The following is a 17069-nucleotide window of genomic DNA, read 5'->3' as shown; positions in this document are numbered from 1 at the left end:
AATCAGATCAACGAAGCATATGACGTACTAACAGCGACGACGAAAACACAACCACAAGCTCTTGCCGAAACCAGTCGGGAGAAGAGCAAAAACATCTTTTCCTCTGAGAAAAGCCTCCAGAGCAGTGTTTTGCTCTTCTTTCAGTGAAGAAATACTCTGTAATTCCGATAAAACTTGCTCGATAGCCACGCTAACGCTAGTTTCATCGGCTGAAGCCGCCATGTTCTTTAGACTGAACTGTCGCGCTTCTCGTTGCGTCACGCCTCAATCCGCCTCAAAGCCAACGCTGATTGGACGTTCGTTTGGTGAACGGCTCCAAATTTTCTTCAACGGAAAGTAGCCAGACTGATCTGCGAGTGAAACCTTGAAAGCTCGCGAGATCAGGATGGTCTCACGAGGCTACGAGAAACAGGAAGTCAAGGCAGAAGTTACGATTTGAATTGGCGTCGATGCGACTTCTGGGGTCTCTGATGTAATGACGCACTGCAAAAACAGAACTAAAAATAAGTAAAATCTTCTTGAAATGAGTGTATTTGTCATTGATTTGAGCAGGGAAATAAGATTATCTGCCAATGGAAATAGTAATTTTACCCCTAAAATAAGATAATGAGATGTATTGCACTTGAAATAAGTTGATGGAGATGAGTTCTTCCATTTTAAGTGCAAAAATCTTATTCCATTGGCAGATTATCTTATTTACCTACTCAAATAAAGTACAAATACACTCATTTCAAGAATATTTTTACTTATTTTTAGTTAAGTTTAGTCTGTTTTTGCAGTGCGGCAGGAACTACGTACGGGATAATCCCCGACGAGGCGTCCACTATCACAGATTAATGGACAACGGAGGCGTGAACCGTCCTCCGGTTCGCGTCAGACGGTTGACGTCCGTTAATTTAAGATAAATTATGGTGTCACTTCCAAAAGAAAAAAATATTACTTATTAATACTTTAATGTTTTTTTTCCCCCCACTGTATAAATCGTACGATTTTTCACAAGAAACTGCTGAGAGAACCATTTAATATTTCTCGGTGTGAGCGTCAGCTGGCGTACCGTTACCCGCTAACCTTTGAGCCAGCGTAATAATTTAGAACAATCAGGCTATTTGACCAACACCTTTTATTTTATATAGGTGTCCTATAAATTAGAGGTTATTTCTAGTTTCAGGTCGCAGTCATGTTGCTTCTGGTCACTGGTTGGTAATGTTATATGAAACCTCCACCTTCTCACTTTTTACCCACCTAACATGGAGGCAGGACAAATTGTGTGGTCCGCTTCAGCGACTAGAGGAAATGTCATATGATTGTTGGCTTATTTTGCTATTTTATTAGAACACCACGTCCTTACAAAGTACATCTTTTGCCTTGTTGTACAATATTGTCCAGAAGACGCTTCGTTTCCCTTTCAAATATTAGCAGCTACTTTTTTTCCAAAAGGAGACACCGGCATACTTTCTGGAAGGTGGCACTGTTTCCGTCGTTAGGAACCGTTAGGGAAACTAGTAAACATAATAATAATAAACATATTTCATAATATCAACATATATTAAATGCTCAAGTTTTGTAAATGTTTCAAAAATCCTCATAAGAATCCTGGTCTGGATGCACCCTTATGGTTTTTAAAGTGTAATCCGGTCAGATAACCTATGCGTCACCAATAATCCAATAAAGTAATAAAAACAAATAACTTGAGAGCAGAAAGAAATAAACATACCTGCAGATAAAGTTGATGATGGTCTTGTGTTTGAGGCTGGGGTTTGCGGAGCAGGGACTTCCCCCTTCGTAGGTTAGCTCCAACACGCCATCCCTGTACGACAGCTTCTTGCTCACTTGCCCGCCGCTGATGGCGGTATTTCTGTCCTTAATACATACAGCTGTAACAAACACACACATAAATATTAATATATGTAGCCTGCAAACATATTCTGGAAGAAACATTTCTTTGCCATTTAACCGGCTTGGTTTCATTCATTTGTTTGTCTATCGGAGTCAAACAGTGTTTAAACCAGGAGTGTCAAACATACGAACAATTTAGTCCGGCCCGCTGGCTAAATGCATTATCATTATTTAACAATTTTTTTTTTTTTCCAGTATCCTGTCTGGCAATGTGGCAATAAGAATTGTTGTCTTAATGCCAAAAAGAGCTCATCAGATTTGACTTTCACAAGTGGAGCAGTACTGCTTTTGCCATAGTGCTCCGCTTGATTTATGAATGTGAATAGTTTTATTATGATTCATGCGGGGAATATCTCAAATGATATGGACACTACAATGGGAAAGTAGGAGAGGAAAGGAAGAACAAGAAGAAAAAAAGAAAAGGTGAAAGAAAGAGGAGATAAAAGGAAGAGAATGATAAAACAATTATTGAAAAAAACATGTACTTCGTTTAATTGAAAATCTGCAGTTCCTATATTGTCCACGAGTGGCGCTGTGTTTTAATAAGCAGATGGTAGCACTGAACTTCAGATGTGGAAAATTGATTTTAAATAATTTCTTAATTTTTATCTGTTTGATGTATTTTGTCATGTAGGACAATGTTTTTAAGTTCCAAAAATTGTGAATAAATGTTTTTCAACATTGTACAATCACTGTGATCAGTTCTTATGCATAATGCACAAGTAAATGTTTAACTGAGTAAAAGTATTGTTGAAATTGCACATACTTTGTTAAAAACGCTGAGGTTATTCATAATGTATTGTGTAAAAGTGAAATTCATTTAATATAAAAATCAATAACAAGTTCACTTTTATTAGTTCTATTTAATCTTGCAAGAGTTTACTCGTGTGGCCCTCTTGAGATCAGATTAAGCTGAATGCGGCCCCTCAACCAAAATGAGTTTGACAGCCCTGGTTTAAACTTTATCAACGCATCCAAAGACTAAAGCAGAACTGATTTAATATGCAGGTTTGTGTATCTAGTAGGATATTGGATAATAATTTCAGAGGGTTTTAAAGCCCTGTGATGCGCTTTGCACGCAGTGGTGACGCAGGACATCAGTGTTTTATAAACCTTCTGCATATTTAGGAATGGCTTAAACGGTAACCAGGAGAGAAACGTGCAGCAAAACTCTCTCTGCTTACACTTTGGCTGTACACCAACAGCAGAACACCTCAGCACACCAATGGAGACCTGATTGCTTAATAAACAATCGCGTCGCTTGGCTCACTGGTTAAAATGTAAAGTAATTCCTTATCACAGTCGGTGGCGTTCTAGCCTGTTCTGGATGAAGAAACCAGCGGCGTTACGGGCGAGGACGCGTACCGGTTCCCGGACTGCAGCCAGAGTTCGTCACTTCTCCACAGATGTTCAAGCGAAACATCTTCTGCCGGTTGTTGTGGTCGTAGCTGACGTAATCTTCAGCTTTTCTCAAAGGGTTCAGGTCAAACAAGTGGCCTAGAAGAAGCAAAACATTAATAATCAACATGGGAACGCTTTGAGGATTAAATTTTAGACAAACATCTCAGGAACTCTTATTCTTACCCTCTTACCTGCAGCGGCGGTTCCTCCTGCAGGCAGACGTAGAATAACCGGAGCCACCGGGCTCAGCTGCTTAAACAGCTATTTAACTAATATCTGTTTATAAATTAATGGCTACTTAAACTAATAACCATTATCTCTCTGCTCCTCCAGGTAAACTCCTTCTGTCCCTTATTCCAGTTTGGGTTGAACTTATTGTCTTTGTTTGAAGTGTTGAGTTTACAATAAAACCATTTTTATTGCCCTACACTTTTGTCTCCCCTCACTTTTGTCACAGGCCTGTGACAGAATATGGTTGAAAAGTTAATTTCGATTAAAAAAAACAACAAGTGAAACCCAATTTCTACACAAAATCAGAACAGACTGATGTATCTGAAGCATTTATTTCTGTTTATTTTAAGGATCACGGCTTACAGTAAGTGAAAACTAAGAATTCAGTTCTTTAGAAAATTTCAAGACTGCCTAAAACCAATTAAAGAGGATAACTAACAGAAAAGTCAGCTGACTGAAAGATCTGCCCCTGTACTGTATTTTTTATTCGTTTCATCTTTATTTAACATGGACAATGCAAACAGAAAGTGATAAAACAAAGCGTGTCACTGAAATGCTGCGTATAAAGTTTATAGCTAATGCTAACTTCCAGCTCCTGTCCCTCTGGTTGGGCTTTTATATAAAAACAGAATTTACATACTACACTAAAAAATAAAAGCATGATAAAATTGTAAAACACGCATATCATACATGACTCTTACTTAATCACAATAATGAAAAATGAGTGCAGATCTGATTTTATCTTTAATCCTCCCACTTTTCTTTCCTTTAATGTGGCTGGACACAGAATTCTGAACACTAAAGTAGCGACTCCCTGATCCATATGAATACTGGATCATTTATAATGTTAGGGATGATCTTTCTGATGACCTTATAATTGACTGAGTTGTGTTCCTGGTTATTTTTAGCTGTCTGAACCCAGATCTAGCAGAGAGGTTCGTACCTGTAGCGGGGTTGGTGACTGTGCAGCCGTCGTGCTGGCTGGTGTTCAGAGGGCAGGCGGCAGCTGTTAACCACAGGAAGGTGTAGACGCAGTCCTCTATCTCAGAGATCAGAGTGGGCCTGGAGTCCTGAGTGGGAAACCAGAGTGGAAACAATATTTTTACTCATTTTAAAGGCTGTCAGAAAAAACTGAAGCAAAAAAAAAAAGTATTTTGTTGGCATAACCGCTGCAGAAACTCCTTTTTTTTTCAGAAAAACACTTGTTCTAATTTAAAATGTAGCATAATTTGGGCAGTAATAGGTACATGGACAGGAGCACACTGTGACTCAAGAGCTACAGATTAGGGCTGGATGATAATTCAATACAGATATACAGCCAGGGTCCGAAATTGTCGGACCCTGGCCGCATTTGGCGTCAGTCGCCAAATGCGGCTAAATTTCCCGTTTGGCGAGTGAATTTCAGAGGGCTAGCTGCCACATGGCGAGTAAATGTTTGTACCAAATAAAATAAAAATGACATAAAAATAACAAAACCCATCTGGGCTGCGGATGATCCGTTCACAACTGTCTATCTAGAGCTCAGTCTAGCCTTCTACGGAGCTGGTTCAGCTCCTTTCATCTTCAGAACCGGTCATGGCTGCCTGCTGGATCAGAAAACAGATCTGCTAACCAGATGCAGTCTAAAACGCCAATTAGCCTGTTTATAAGATTCGTTCTTATTTATTCTGCATTTTTTTAAATACGCGCGCTCTGTCTCTGTGCTACACCGCTCTTACTGCCCCCCCCACCCCCCCCCTTCCAGGTGCTTTTATTAGCGGCCAGCCTTCAAAACGTGAATCACTGCGTTTAATGTCCTTCCACTCGTACCAAAATGTCCCAATTAAAGTCAATAGGAGAGTCAGTAACTGTGTTTCATGCTCTTTGGTTTCTAATGACACAGAACCAGTGGTGCTTCGGTGGGCATGGTGCCTTGCGCTTGAATTCAGGTGCGCAAAATTACGTTACATGTAATTTAGGTGCACACAGGGTCATTTTAAGGAACTTGTAACATCGGGGGCTTTAGTTCAGACCAATTATTTCTTATCTCATCCCTAAAGGAGCCCTTTAGAGTCTTTATTTATGCATTTTCCCCACTGTTTATTCCTTGCGTGCAGCGCACCAGGGTAAAATCCAGCAGCTGGATCAGCGTAAAGACGCAGCGTGAACCCTGCATGCTTTAAGTGTTGCAGCTGAGGGAAAATGTTGGGATGTATAGGCTTGATGAAACTCCGCCTCATTCACCTACATGGATAGACTAATGATAATCTGTAGTGTTTTTTATTGCTTGGATGTGAATCTGATAATTGATATTGTGTCTTTTATAATCAACTACAATATATTTTTTTTATCAAAGTCAGGAAACAGATTTCTCTTCCAGGGTCCAGTCAGCCACGCCGCCAACCACGCCCCCGAAAAGTAACATAATATCACTCTTAATTTTTATAAAAATTGAGGTCTGGTGAGGATTCATATTTTGGCCAGTAAAAAATATACCTGGCTGGTTGATTTTTACATCTACCGGCCAACTTGGCCGGTGAATGAGGAGGTTAATTTCGGACACTGTATACAGCAATAGGCGTATATCAATGAGATGATACAAAAAAGTCAATAAAAAGTTCAATAGAACAACAGTTTTCCTTCTTTTTGCATTTTGGCCATGTAGGTTAATATTACAGTCATTACATCCTCCTAACCAATCACAATGCAGACCCAGGGACTAAGCCCCTCCCACTTCAGAGAGCTCAGAGAGTATGCGTTCTTTTTTTCTGTTTTAAAAACTTGCAGTTTTGGTGAAAAGTTGGTTTAATAAAGAGCAGAGTTTAAATTCAGTGTTTGTGTGTTCTTTATCTAAAGATCATAAAATGGCCAGGGCTGCACTTAAAATATATGTTTTGAATATGTTTGATAATTATCGTTATCGATCAATATGGTTTCTATTTTATCGATGAGCTTTTTTTCTATATCGTCCAGCCCTACTATAGAGCCACAGAGAAATGAAAAGCAGTTTATGCCGGGACGATGGCATCACTGAGATCTCAGCTCAGTCTCTGACTGCTGCGCGTTCGGTCGGAGGCGGCAGAGTCTCTCACCACTTTATCTTTGTCACACATGAGGCGGATGATGCTGCTGCGGTTGAGCCTCCCGTGTGGGCAGGGATGGCCGCTGGTGTACTCCAGCTTCAGGACGCCTCCTTCCATCTTAGGGCCGGACGTCAGCTGCCCCAGACTCACGTATTCCTCCCCGTCCTTCAGGCAGGACGCTGCGCTGGACGGACATTTCCAGGAGCCTGTGGCACGACGAGCAAACTGTTAGTGCTTTATTTTTATTTTTTTTAGCTTATTTAGTCAACGTGGGTCGCCTTCATTGCACACTGACCTCCCTGCTGCACCAATGACCTGCAGACGTTTATGTAAAACCTTTTCCGCACGCTTTGAGTCGGGGACTCCACCTCCCAGTTCTGGGAGACCAACGCCAGAGGGGAGAGATCGTAGGAGTGGCCCTGACCGTCGCTACGGAAACAGAGAGAGAGAAAACCCAGTAAATACAAGGTATAACTATATATTAACTATATATTTAAACATCTGAAAGTGAAGGGGTTGAAAATTTTTCCAAGTGAAGCGATTTTGCTTATTCTAGCATCAAATCCTGAAATATTTCTATAGGGATTTATTTCTCAAAAAAGATAAAAACACATAATAATTTGTGAACTCAAGTGAGAATGAGATAAAAAGGATTCATCTAGCAGTGAAAACCAGAATAACATGGAAAAGCACATTTAGCTTGAATGCGACATAACTCCTGACAGCTTTTTTAATTTTTTATTTAGAATCAGATCTACTTTAATAATCCCAGAGGGAAATTGCTGTTTCAGTACCATCACCATAACATAAACATCACAAACATTTCAGGGGGGAGACGGTTCAGGCTGGATCCACCCAGTGTCATCCAAACCCAAATTGTGACTCCATTAAACTACATCAAGTGTTGGTGATGCAGTTTAAAGGTTTTATTAATTATCTTATGCGTCTGCTAGAGTCACTAAATACAGGGAGAGAAGATTTTCAGAGTCCTGCAACGACCTGATAACATTAATGCTCTATTCGTTAAAGCCCTGCTAGGTCCAAATTGTTTCTTTGTTTTCCTTTCTAGGAATATTAAATTAAATGCTACAATTATTAGCCTCCAACAGGCCGAAAATGTGGGATTTGGCACTCTGCACCTAATGAACTGTGACTCCTCAGGATTTTATCTGCTGATCATGGATCAGTCTGGGTAGAGAAATTATCTGACTTCAATTCCTGTCCATCTGACAGAAGAATCATTCCTTGTGAACATTTCGCCCTCTAGTGGACATTCTAGTCATGCTTGTTTTGTGAACATATGTTTAAAAATGAGGAAGAATCTGAATAAAAAAAAAAAAAAAAACATTTTATGCATGTTTACTTGTAGGAGCAGCTGGTGGTTTTGACTGGGATGCAGGCCAGCGCAGTGGGCCAGTTGAACAGGTAGGTGCATTCTGGACTCTCATTAACGAACTCTGGAACTCCCTGGAAAAGACGCTCAGTTAAACCAGACAGTTAAGAGCCACAATAAATCTTAAACGTTAAAAAAACAAAACAAAAACAAAAAAACAGGTTTTTATGTGCAGCAGACACACATGTACAGTTTAAAGGATTTAAAACATAAATGCAATAATTATTTATCTACTTCCGTTATTCATTCCCCTCTCTTCTCTAATATTGTCCCCTCACTTTTTAAAACTGCATGTCTCCCCGATTCTAAAAAAAAAAAACCTGGCTCTGATCCTACTAACTTTAATAATCTTTGTCCCATATCAAATCTTCCCTTTATTTCCTAAATAATCAGAAAAGAAAATAGTATCTGCTCAACTCCACGCCTTTCTTACCCTCTACAGTCTTTACAAGCCTTTCCAGTCTGGTTTTCACTCCTCCCATAGAACTGAAACTGCCCTAATAAAAATCACTAATGATCTCCTGAAAGCTGCTGATTCTGGACTCCTCTCCTTCCTCATCCTCCTCAATCTCAGTGCGGCCTTTGATACCATTTCTCACTCCATTCTCCTCAACAGATTATCCTCTCTTGGCATCTCTCACCCCCCTTTGACTGGTTCTGCTCTTTTCTCTCCGACCGCACTCAGTTTATTTAACTCAAATCTTTCACATCCCATCCTTCCCCTGTCACTACTGGTGTCCCTCAAGGCTCAGTTCTCAGCCCTCTCCTCTTCATCACCTACCTCCTTCCCCTTGGCAATATTTTCCGCAAATTCAACATTAATTTTTCATTGTTATACGGATGACACCCAGCTTTATTTATCCAACAAACCCACTTCCTCACTCCCCCCCTCTTGTCCCTTACTAACTGCTTACTTGAATTTAAAGACCAGATCACCTCAAACTTCGTTAAACTAAACGGTGATAAAACTGAACTCCTCCTCGTCACCACCAAATCCACCCATTGACAATCCTTGGTCTCCTTCTCCCCTCAGGTCAAGAGTCTGGATGTCATCCTCCACTCCTCCCTATCCTTTCAGTCACACATAAATAATCCACCTTTGCAACATTAACCGTCTTCGTTCCTCCCTCCTACCTGTCCATGAGGCAGACACCACGTCTACTTTTAAAACTAATCTTAAAACTTTCCTTTTTGACAAAGCTTATAACTAGAGTGGCTAATGTTACTCTGAGCTACCTTTATAGTTTTACTGCTATAGGCTTGGGCTACTGAAGGACATCAGGATCTAATTTTCTCACTCTATAGAGTTCTACTGTTCTTCAATTATGCATTATGTGTTGTCATTTCTGCTTTAACTTTTTGTTCTCTCTCTTTTATCTTCATAGTAGGTACACCTGGTCTGGCGTTCTGTTAACTGTGACATCATCCAGAGAAGACGGCTCACCCGCTATTACCATCTAATGTAGAACAGATTACTAGATCAATGTGAGCTTCTGTGCTTTTTTGTCTCTCTTGTTGTGTCTCTGATCTGTCTTCTGTAACCCCAGTCGGTCGAGGCAGATGACGTACATACTGAGCCCGGTTCTGATGGAGTTTTTCTTCCCACTGTCGTTTCATGCTTGCTCAGTATGAGGGATTGCTGCAAAGCCATGTACAATGCAGACGACTCTTCCTGTGGCTCTACGGTTCCCCAGGAGTGAATGCTGCTTGTCGGGACTTTGATGCAATCAACTGGTTTCCTTATATAGGACATTTTTGACCAATCTGTATAATCTGACCCAATCTGTATAATATGATTTAACTTGACTTTGTAAAGTGCCTTGAAATGACATGTTTCATGAATTGGCGCTATATAAATAAAATTGAATTGAAATTGAATTAAAAATCATTCTGCATCCTTTCAAAGCCATCCATAACATTACTCCTCCATATCTATCAGACTTCCTTCACATTACAACTCCTCCCGCTCCCTCAGATCCTCCTCTTCATCTACCTCAGTGTATCCCCACCTCGACTCGTCACCATGGGGGGGATCGGACTCAAAAGCCTCCTGTTGCTTGCTTGCTTATTTGTAATTGCACTGTTATTATTATTATTATTATTATTATTATTATTATTATTAAGGAGGGTGAAGCAGTGAAGCAGGTGACGCTTACCGGATGTTTGTCAGGGCGGCAGGAGAAGCTGATGAGTGTGGATCTTTGGTAGACCTTATGGCAGGTCTCTCCCTGGGTGTAGTTGAGTTGTATCTGATCCCCGACGAAACTCAGATTCTGGTTGGACAGTCCTGCACGCACACACATAACCCAACAGGAGAGGTAGGAGGACGGTTCACGGATGACAGAAGAGAACCGGGAGAATAATTTGTCACGTATTTTTCTCGTCCTCACCGGCGATCTTGTGAGTGTTTCCAGCCACCTGGCAGGACGACACGGACCCGGCCTCTCCGTGGCTGCAGACGTCTTTCTGCAGCGCGCTGCACACCGACAGGTGGTAGGTGTACTTGTCGCTACGGATGGCAAAATCTCTGTCCTTCAGAGAGCTGAAGTCGAACTCATAGCCAGTCTTGGGGTCACGAACTCGGCAGTCGTTGCCTGCAAGGAAAACAAAGTTTTACTTAAAAGGTTTTGCATTGAATTTAGCATCTCTTTTCATCTGAAAACATCTCTGCAGCCCGACACATAAACGTGGTTTTACCTATAACCTTCCTGACAGGACAGGCCTCTGAGGTCCTCCAGACGAAGACGTATTCACAGCCATCTTGGCGGTCAAACACGGGGGAGCCCTAAAGGGAAACGGTCATCAATAAAGCTACCTCTGATTGGTCTGCTTAGCTTTGTGGCAGGAGGGGAACAAAAGCTAAGCAGCTAAGTCTTATTTTACGCAACAGTGTTTGTGTTGGAGAAATATGAATGAAATCATTTTATTTCTATCAAGTTACAGGTATTTGGTTTGTTTTAAGAGTTTGCTTTCAGGAAGGTTCTGTTGTATTTAACCTTAGACAGGGAGAACAAATGGTTCTCCCAGATAAGGCCGCAACAAAGCTTGCTCCCTTGTTTGTTTTCAACCCCCATGTTGTAAATTCCTGAAACCTCTTGACCCTTTTCTTTTGATGTGTGACAATAAAGACAAGAGGACAGAAATGACCCGACACAGACGATCCCAAACTCTCAGGGAGTGAAGTTCTCCGTTTGGGTTTATCCTCTGTCATCTTCTATAGAACAGTCTAAACTTGTGTTGTGTGCTTTTCGTTCTAGGATAAAAGGGGTTATCTTTAATAACCCTATCAGTTTGTTTGGATTAGAAATGTCAATTTGAATTTAGTAAAAAAAAAACTCTCTTTAAAGTAATAAAACTCACCGGGCTGTCGTCACACTCCAGCACGATGCGCGTCGAGTACGCGGACGATTCGCCGCACTTGTCTCCGTTCTGGTACACGACGCTGATGGAGCCGTCCTCCGCCACCTGCGGGCTGGACTGCATGTATCCCAGGTTGACGCCTTTCCCACCAATCACAGCGCACGCTCCGAGAGGACCCACTGAGCCGAAGATTTACAAGAAACAGTTTGAAGGGAGGGAACCCCAGATTTTCCGCCGTCTCTGTCACCATTGTCACTTTTTTTTTTGCTTTGCCAGAGCAAAAAAAAAAAAAAAAAAAAAAAAAAAATAGAGTTTCCTAACCTGGACAATCGTCCTGACTTGGGAGCGGCTTGCAGACGTTTATGTAGAATTTGCGTGACGTCGCAGCATCTGTGTCTATGGGGATCCAAGGACTGTCGTCTTCATCCCGGGTCAGGTGCGTCAGATCATACTCATTTCCCCGAGAATCTAAAACAACAAAAAGGAAATGATTTCATAATTTCCGGCAAACTCAGAACGGAAGCTTTGTGCTTTACCAGATGTGTAAAGGTGAGTCTGCGTCCCTACCAGCGATCGTGCAGTCGACCGGAGCGGGGACGCAGGCCAGGGCGGTGGAGAACTCAAACAGGACGTCGTGCGCCACGTGGCTGGACAGAGTACTCAGGTCTTCTCGCAGCAGCTTTAAAGAGCCCGGGTGGGAGTTTGGGTCGCACACAAAATTAATGGTGAAGGTGTCTCTGGTTGCTGGAGAGAGCAAAGAAGAAGCAAAACTGAACAAAACAGGAAATACATTTGTTTTTTTTAAAACGTTCATCAGTGTTTCACAGAAACCGCTTCACTTAATGTTAAAATTAAGTGTAAAACGTACCGTATTTTTCAAACAATAAGGCGCACCGTGAATTAACGCGTCTTTGTCCTCATTTAAGGTGCATTACCTAATAAGAGGTATCAACCCAGTCCTGTCGCTGTCCTGATATAGTAGAGCTTTGCTGAACGCACCTTCTCCGCCCCCCGTCGGTGTTGCAGTTCAGACAAAACAAACCAACCCCCAGGCAGAGATTCAGTGCTTAACAAAATCAGAGATGTCCCCAGTTTTCATTAGAGAAATCAAATTTGGTTACCTTACACAGCTGGACTACACTGCCCTGTTTCTAACATAAGGCCAAAATAAACTTAACTTTTATATTGAATTAACTTACTAGGTTTATTGTTGCTAGCGTGTACTCTAGGCTGCCTTACATGAATGCACTTTTAGTTTAGACATTACTGTCAGGCAGTCTGGTAGACAGCTCAGGGGTCCTGTCATGTACACAGCGTACCGTAATGCTCTGAATATCCATTGTTGCTAACCAAAGTCGTACTTACACGTTTTAACAGATTTATGAGCACGTTGTACCACATAAAATCGGTCAGTAAGCACAACGGTAATGATATATAAGGCGCATCTTCAATGTTTTAGAAAAAGTATTTGGAGTGCACCTTATAGTCTAAAAAATACGGTAAATCAGGCCTTTAATTTAGGGACCCAGATGTGGTGAAATCGACTTTCTGAAGATCAAACCGAGGATCAGACTGAGGAGGAAATAAGATTTAATTAACTGAATTTGGCCTGATTGGTGGAACCCAAAATTATTAATAGACAATGCTGAATGGGTCCTCAGGACGTTTACCATAAATTCTCATTAACAAAATATTCTGTGCATGGTTTATTTAGAGGGGACATAAAATCATTTTTATTGCCTTCTTTTTACATACTTGGCGCAGTCTCTTTAAAACTAAAAGGAGGCACTCCACCCCATTCAGCCATTTTTGTAGTCTGATGAGGGACGATGTAATGAACAACCGACGTTTTCAATTATCCCTCTTGTAGCTTTGGGATCCTTCAGCTTAGACTCCAGGCGTGGTGAAAAACAAAAATGGCGGATTAATTAAAGAGTTTAGCTGTACCTCCATGACCTTGTTTTGCAGCTCTGCGGTAAAAACTAGTGTTGCGCCGATGCTATTTTTTGGCCCCGATACCTGGGTGTGCAGTATTGGTTGATACCGATACCATCTGTTTAAAACTGATGTGTGTGTATATATGAAGAACTGCATACTACTTAGGGTAGTAGAACTTTTTATTGCCTACCTGGAATGGGTGACAATAGTTGAATAAACTTTTGGCTCTCAAAGGCCAAAATAGTGCAACATTGGTGAAATTCTAACATGTATAATAGTAGTGCAACAGTAAGACAGTAAAATTACATTAATAATTGAATAATCTCTTTTAAACCCTGAGTTTTGGCTCTCAAATGCCAAAATAATGCAACTTTCATGAACTTATATAACATGTATAATACTAGTCGGGGGAGAGAAGGCTGCGTTCAAGTGACATACAAACATCAAAATGGTATCAGTGCCTATTTGTTGGTACTCGCCGATACCGGTACCACCATTTTAGTGCTGGATCGGGACCCCGTCCCATACTGGTATCGGTATCGGTGCAACACTACTAAAAACTGCCGTAATTGTGCACAAAAAACGTAATAGAGAGCAGAGAAAGCTGAACGGTTTGAAAGACGCGACCCAAACAGAACATAAAGAGATCTACGCAACACCAGGACAGACTGCATTTACATTTTCTGAACTCCTACAGACTCCAACACAACAAAATGGATTCAAGGGATAAAAAAAAGTGGATTTTGCATGTGTCGCCTTAAAGTTATTATATTTTTGTATTTAAAAAAATTTGATTTCAGTACCTGTTGGCCCATCCAGCTGTCCCTTATATGTCAGCTGTAGCAGACCGTCGGAGTACGTCAGCGTCTTCTTCACCCCCACGGCGCTGGTCGGTCGCCCGTTCTCCAGCTCGCAGCCGCCCATCCCCTTCCCGCATCCTGGCGCGTCATCACAGATGTTCAGCTGCAGACGGGAGGCAACACTCCTCTTTAAAAACGTGTTCAGCCTGTTGTTCATGTTCTACAGCTAAGAACGCGAAACAACTTTATTTTGTAATAAAAATAAAAGTGTATTTTGCATCGTTCCATTTAAATACTAATAATGATAAAGAAAAAACAAAAACATTAAACTTTCCAAAGAGAAAAACTGTTGATGAGGTGAATGAATTATGAACTTTTTATAGCAGATAACTTTTTTTTTTTTTAAATGATCTAGAACAGGGCTGTCAAACTCATTTTTATACTGGGCCACCTTGGCAACATAAAATCATTAAAAAGGGCCGGTTGCACCTGTATAGACGACACTTTTGATTTCATAATTTCATTTCAGTTCACACAAAAATTTAAAAAATAAAATCATAGTATCATAAAACTAGCACCTCTAGGCTCAGTTTTTACAGTTTAGCTGCAAAATAAAAAGTTGATATTGGGTTGAGTTACACTTTAAACTCTCATCATTCTCTTTTTGGAAATTTCTGGGTTGTTTTAATGTGTTGTAGAAAAACTGACATCTAGTGGCAGTGAAAAAAAAACAAAAAACAATGAACATTCTTTATAGGAGGCGCAGTTTTAGCCATTTTATACACAGAATCCATGCCTCTACTTCATGATATGATGTGCCTTTTTTGGCTCTGAAGGGCCAGATAACGTGCCTTGACGGGCCGGATTCGGCCCACGGGCCTTGAGTTTGACACGTATGATCTAGAACGGGGATGGGCAACTTCCATGATAAAGAGGGCCACATTTTTTTCAGCACGACCATTGGAGGGCCACATGACCACGCACTTCAAATAATTGGATATGAAAGACACTACAAATTATTCTCAATAAGAACAAATTTTAGATGAATTTATATCTGTGAATGTTTACTGCACCAACATATAACTATTTTCTGCATATAAATGCATTTTAATATGTCCTTAAGCAAAAGACAAACTGTTTGCTTTAAAAAAAAATTGCAAAAAAGGAATTTAAACTCCATATGAATGCATTCAGGAGCATGGGTCATTTCAAATTTACAAGGAAAGAGGCATAAAATGGCACAGAACTTAACTCAAACAATAATGTGTCTATCCAGAAACTGTGTGGGCTTTCTTACAATACTGAATGCCCTATAATTGTATTTCTGTTATTTTTTGATTATGCACATCTGTTGGCTTTTTATTCTGAAAAATCTAATGTCCCATGCTCCTGAATGCACCATAGCTTTCTGACGCTCACGAATGCATCACACTGGTCTGTGAACGCGGTGCTGTGTAGATGCTTTGCAGTTTCAAAACTCACGTCGGCTCTCACAGTTTATGTTGTGTGTGAATGACAAGAGACCAAAAAAAAAAAATTCCCCATGTCCATACTTCTTCCCATTTTGTCTGAAAAATGTGACTTTCTCGTCAAGTTTTCCCTTTATTCCACTGCTAGTGGCCAGGGCTCTTGACTTTCTTCCTCGCTGTTTGGGTACGGCCTCGCTGTTGTTTGGGTACGGCCCCCTATTGGTCAAAAGTATAATTACATTTTTTTAATTTTTAATTTTTTTAATTTTTTTATCATTATTAAATTATTATTGATCTATTCGCGGGCCGCACTGAGTGATGACGAGGGCCGTGTGTGGCCCCCGGGCCGCCAGTTGCCCATCCCTGATCTAGAAGATCTTTGACTTTGAAGCTATGAGCACATCTTAGCAGCATGATTAATGACTAAATGAACCGTTTTAACTCACAGGAAGCTGCTGCCCTGTGACAAAAACATTTTAAAAGACATCAGATTCATGTGACCGGTACGAGAGTCGGCGTTTCACCGTGAAGTTTTTGCCGTTGCCAGACGTCTTGTATCCTTCCTTGGAGGCCAAATGCTGAAGGTTGTACTTGAAACCAGAGACGGGATCCACGATCGCACAAGTCTGGAGCAACACAACATACCAGCAATTACCATCATGAGGACAGGTGATCTTTCTGCAGGTGTAAAAATAAGGAGGATGAGGGTGAGCTCACGTCGCTCTCCACGGTCTGGATGGCGCAGGCGGCTTTAGTCTCCCACTTAAAGATGGCGGTGCAGTTCTGGTACAGTTCGAACTGGGGCCCGGTGGCCTTCAGGGCGAGCAGCAGAAACAGGATTAGGTCACAGCTTCACGGGGAACAACCACGAGTTTAGCTGGACAGGTTGTACTTACAGTGGAGCCTCTGGAGCAGACCAGGTGGATGATGGTGGTGTAGGAGAGTTTCTGGCCGTCCGACATGCAGACAGAACCGTCTGTGAACTCCAGCAGCAGCCGGTCCCGTCCCTCAATGGTCGGACCTCTCTTGGACTTCCCCATGTTACTGACGGACACCACCTCCTTTGGAGAGCCCTGGAGTTTACAGAACAACTTAACTTTAACAACTTAACAGGTTGAGAAAACGCCGCAGTGCAGCTTTGTTTAGATCCAGACGAGAAGCCGGGGTGATTTAAAGGAAAGCAAAGCAGCAGATTTTACGCCTTTATCTCTTTAACAATATTTATACGTCCATCTGGTCTGGTCAATTATTTTTTTTAGACTTAGACAACTTTATTGTCATTTTGTATGTACAGAGTGCATACAGCACTAAATTTCATTGCATACATCTTACGACAGTGTAATGGGATTGCAGGTGGAATAAGGCAACATTGCAATATAAAGTGCAGCAGTGATCAGATGTAACAGTGCAGAAGAATGTTTAACCATTTGTTTATGTGCAAAGATAATGGTGCAAAAAGGCATTTCTCTGCAAAAGTATCGTGCAATGCAAATAATATGTGCAAAAATGTAGTAAAACT

At 41.1% G+C, this 17069-nt stretch overlaps 1 protein-coding gene across 1 annotated transcript in view; it reads right to left on the bottom strand.

Annotated features, from left to right (window-relative positions):
• Positions 1 to 17069, bottom strand: part of igf2r (insulin-like growth factor 2 receptor) — a 73676-nt gene that overhangs the window by 22255 nt on the left and 34352 nt on the right. The window contains exons 19-34 of the mRNA XM_036147188.1: positions 16447 to 16623; positions 16268 to 16363; positions 16075 to 16176; positions 14085 to 14244; positions 11911 to 12087; positions 11665 to 11811; positions 11344 to 11522; positions 10681 to 10768; positions 10374 to 10577; positions 10140 to 10270; positions 7954 to 8057; positions 6886 to 7019; positions 6600 to 6796; positions 4472 to 4598; positions 3262 to 3393; positions 1715 to 1874 (exon numbers count right to left, since the gene is read on the bottom strand). Of these exons, the coding sequence (XP_036003081.1) occupies positions 1715 to 1874; positions 3262 to 3393; positions 4472 to 4598; positions 6600 to 6796; positions 6886 to 7019; positions 7954 to 8057; positions 10140 to 10270; positions 10374 to 10577; positions 10681 to 10768; positions 11344 to 11522; positions 11665 to 11811; positions 11911 to 12087; positions 14085 to 14244; positions 16075 to 16176; positions 16268 to 16363; positions 16447 to 16623 (2315 nt within the window). The remainder of the gene's footprint in view (positions 1 to 1714; positions 1875 to 3261; positions 3394 to 4471; positions 4599 to 6599; positions 6797 to 6885; positions 7020 to 7953; positions 8058 to 10139; positions 10271 to 10373; positions 10578 to 10680; positions 10769 to 11343; positions 11523 to 11664; positions 11812 to 11910; positions 12088 to 14084; positions 14245 to 16074; positions 16177 to 16267; positions 16364 to 16446; positions 16624 to 17069) is intronic.

The sequence above is a fragment of the Fundulus heteroclitus genome, chromosome 15 (assembly GCF_011125445.2).
Source record: "Fundulus heteroclitus isolate FHET01 chromosome 15, MU-UCD_Fhet_4.1, whole genome shotgun sequence".
Taxonomy (NCBI): domain Eukaryota; kingdom Metazoa; phylum Chordata; class Actinopteri; order Cyprinodontiformes; family Fundulidae; genus Fundulus; species Fundulus heteroclitus.
The sequence above is the reverse complement of the archived record's forward strand: the minus strand, read 5'-3'. Positions and strand labels throughout refer to the sequence as shown.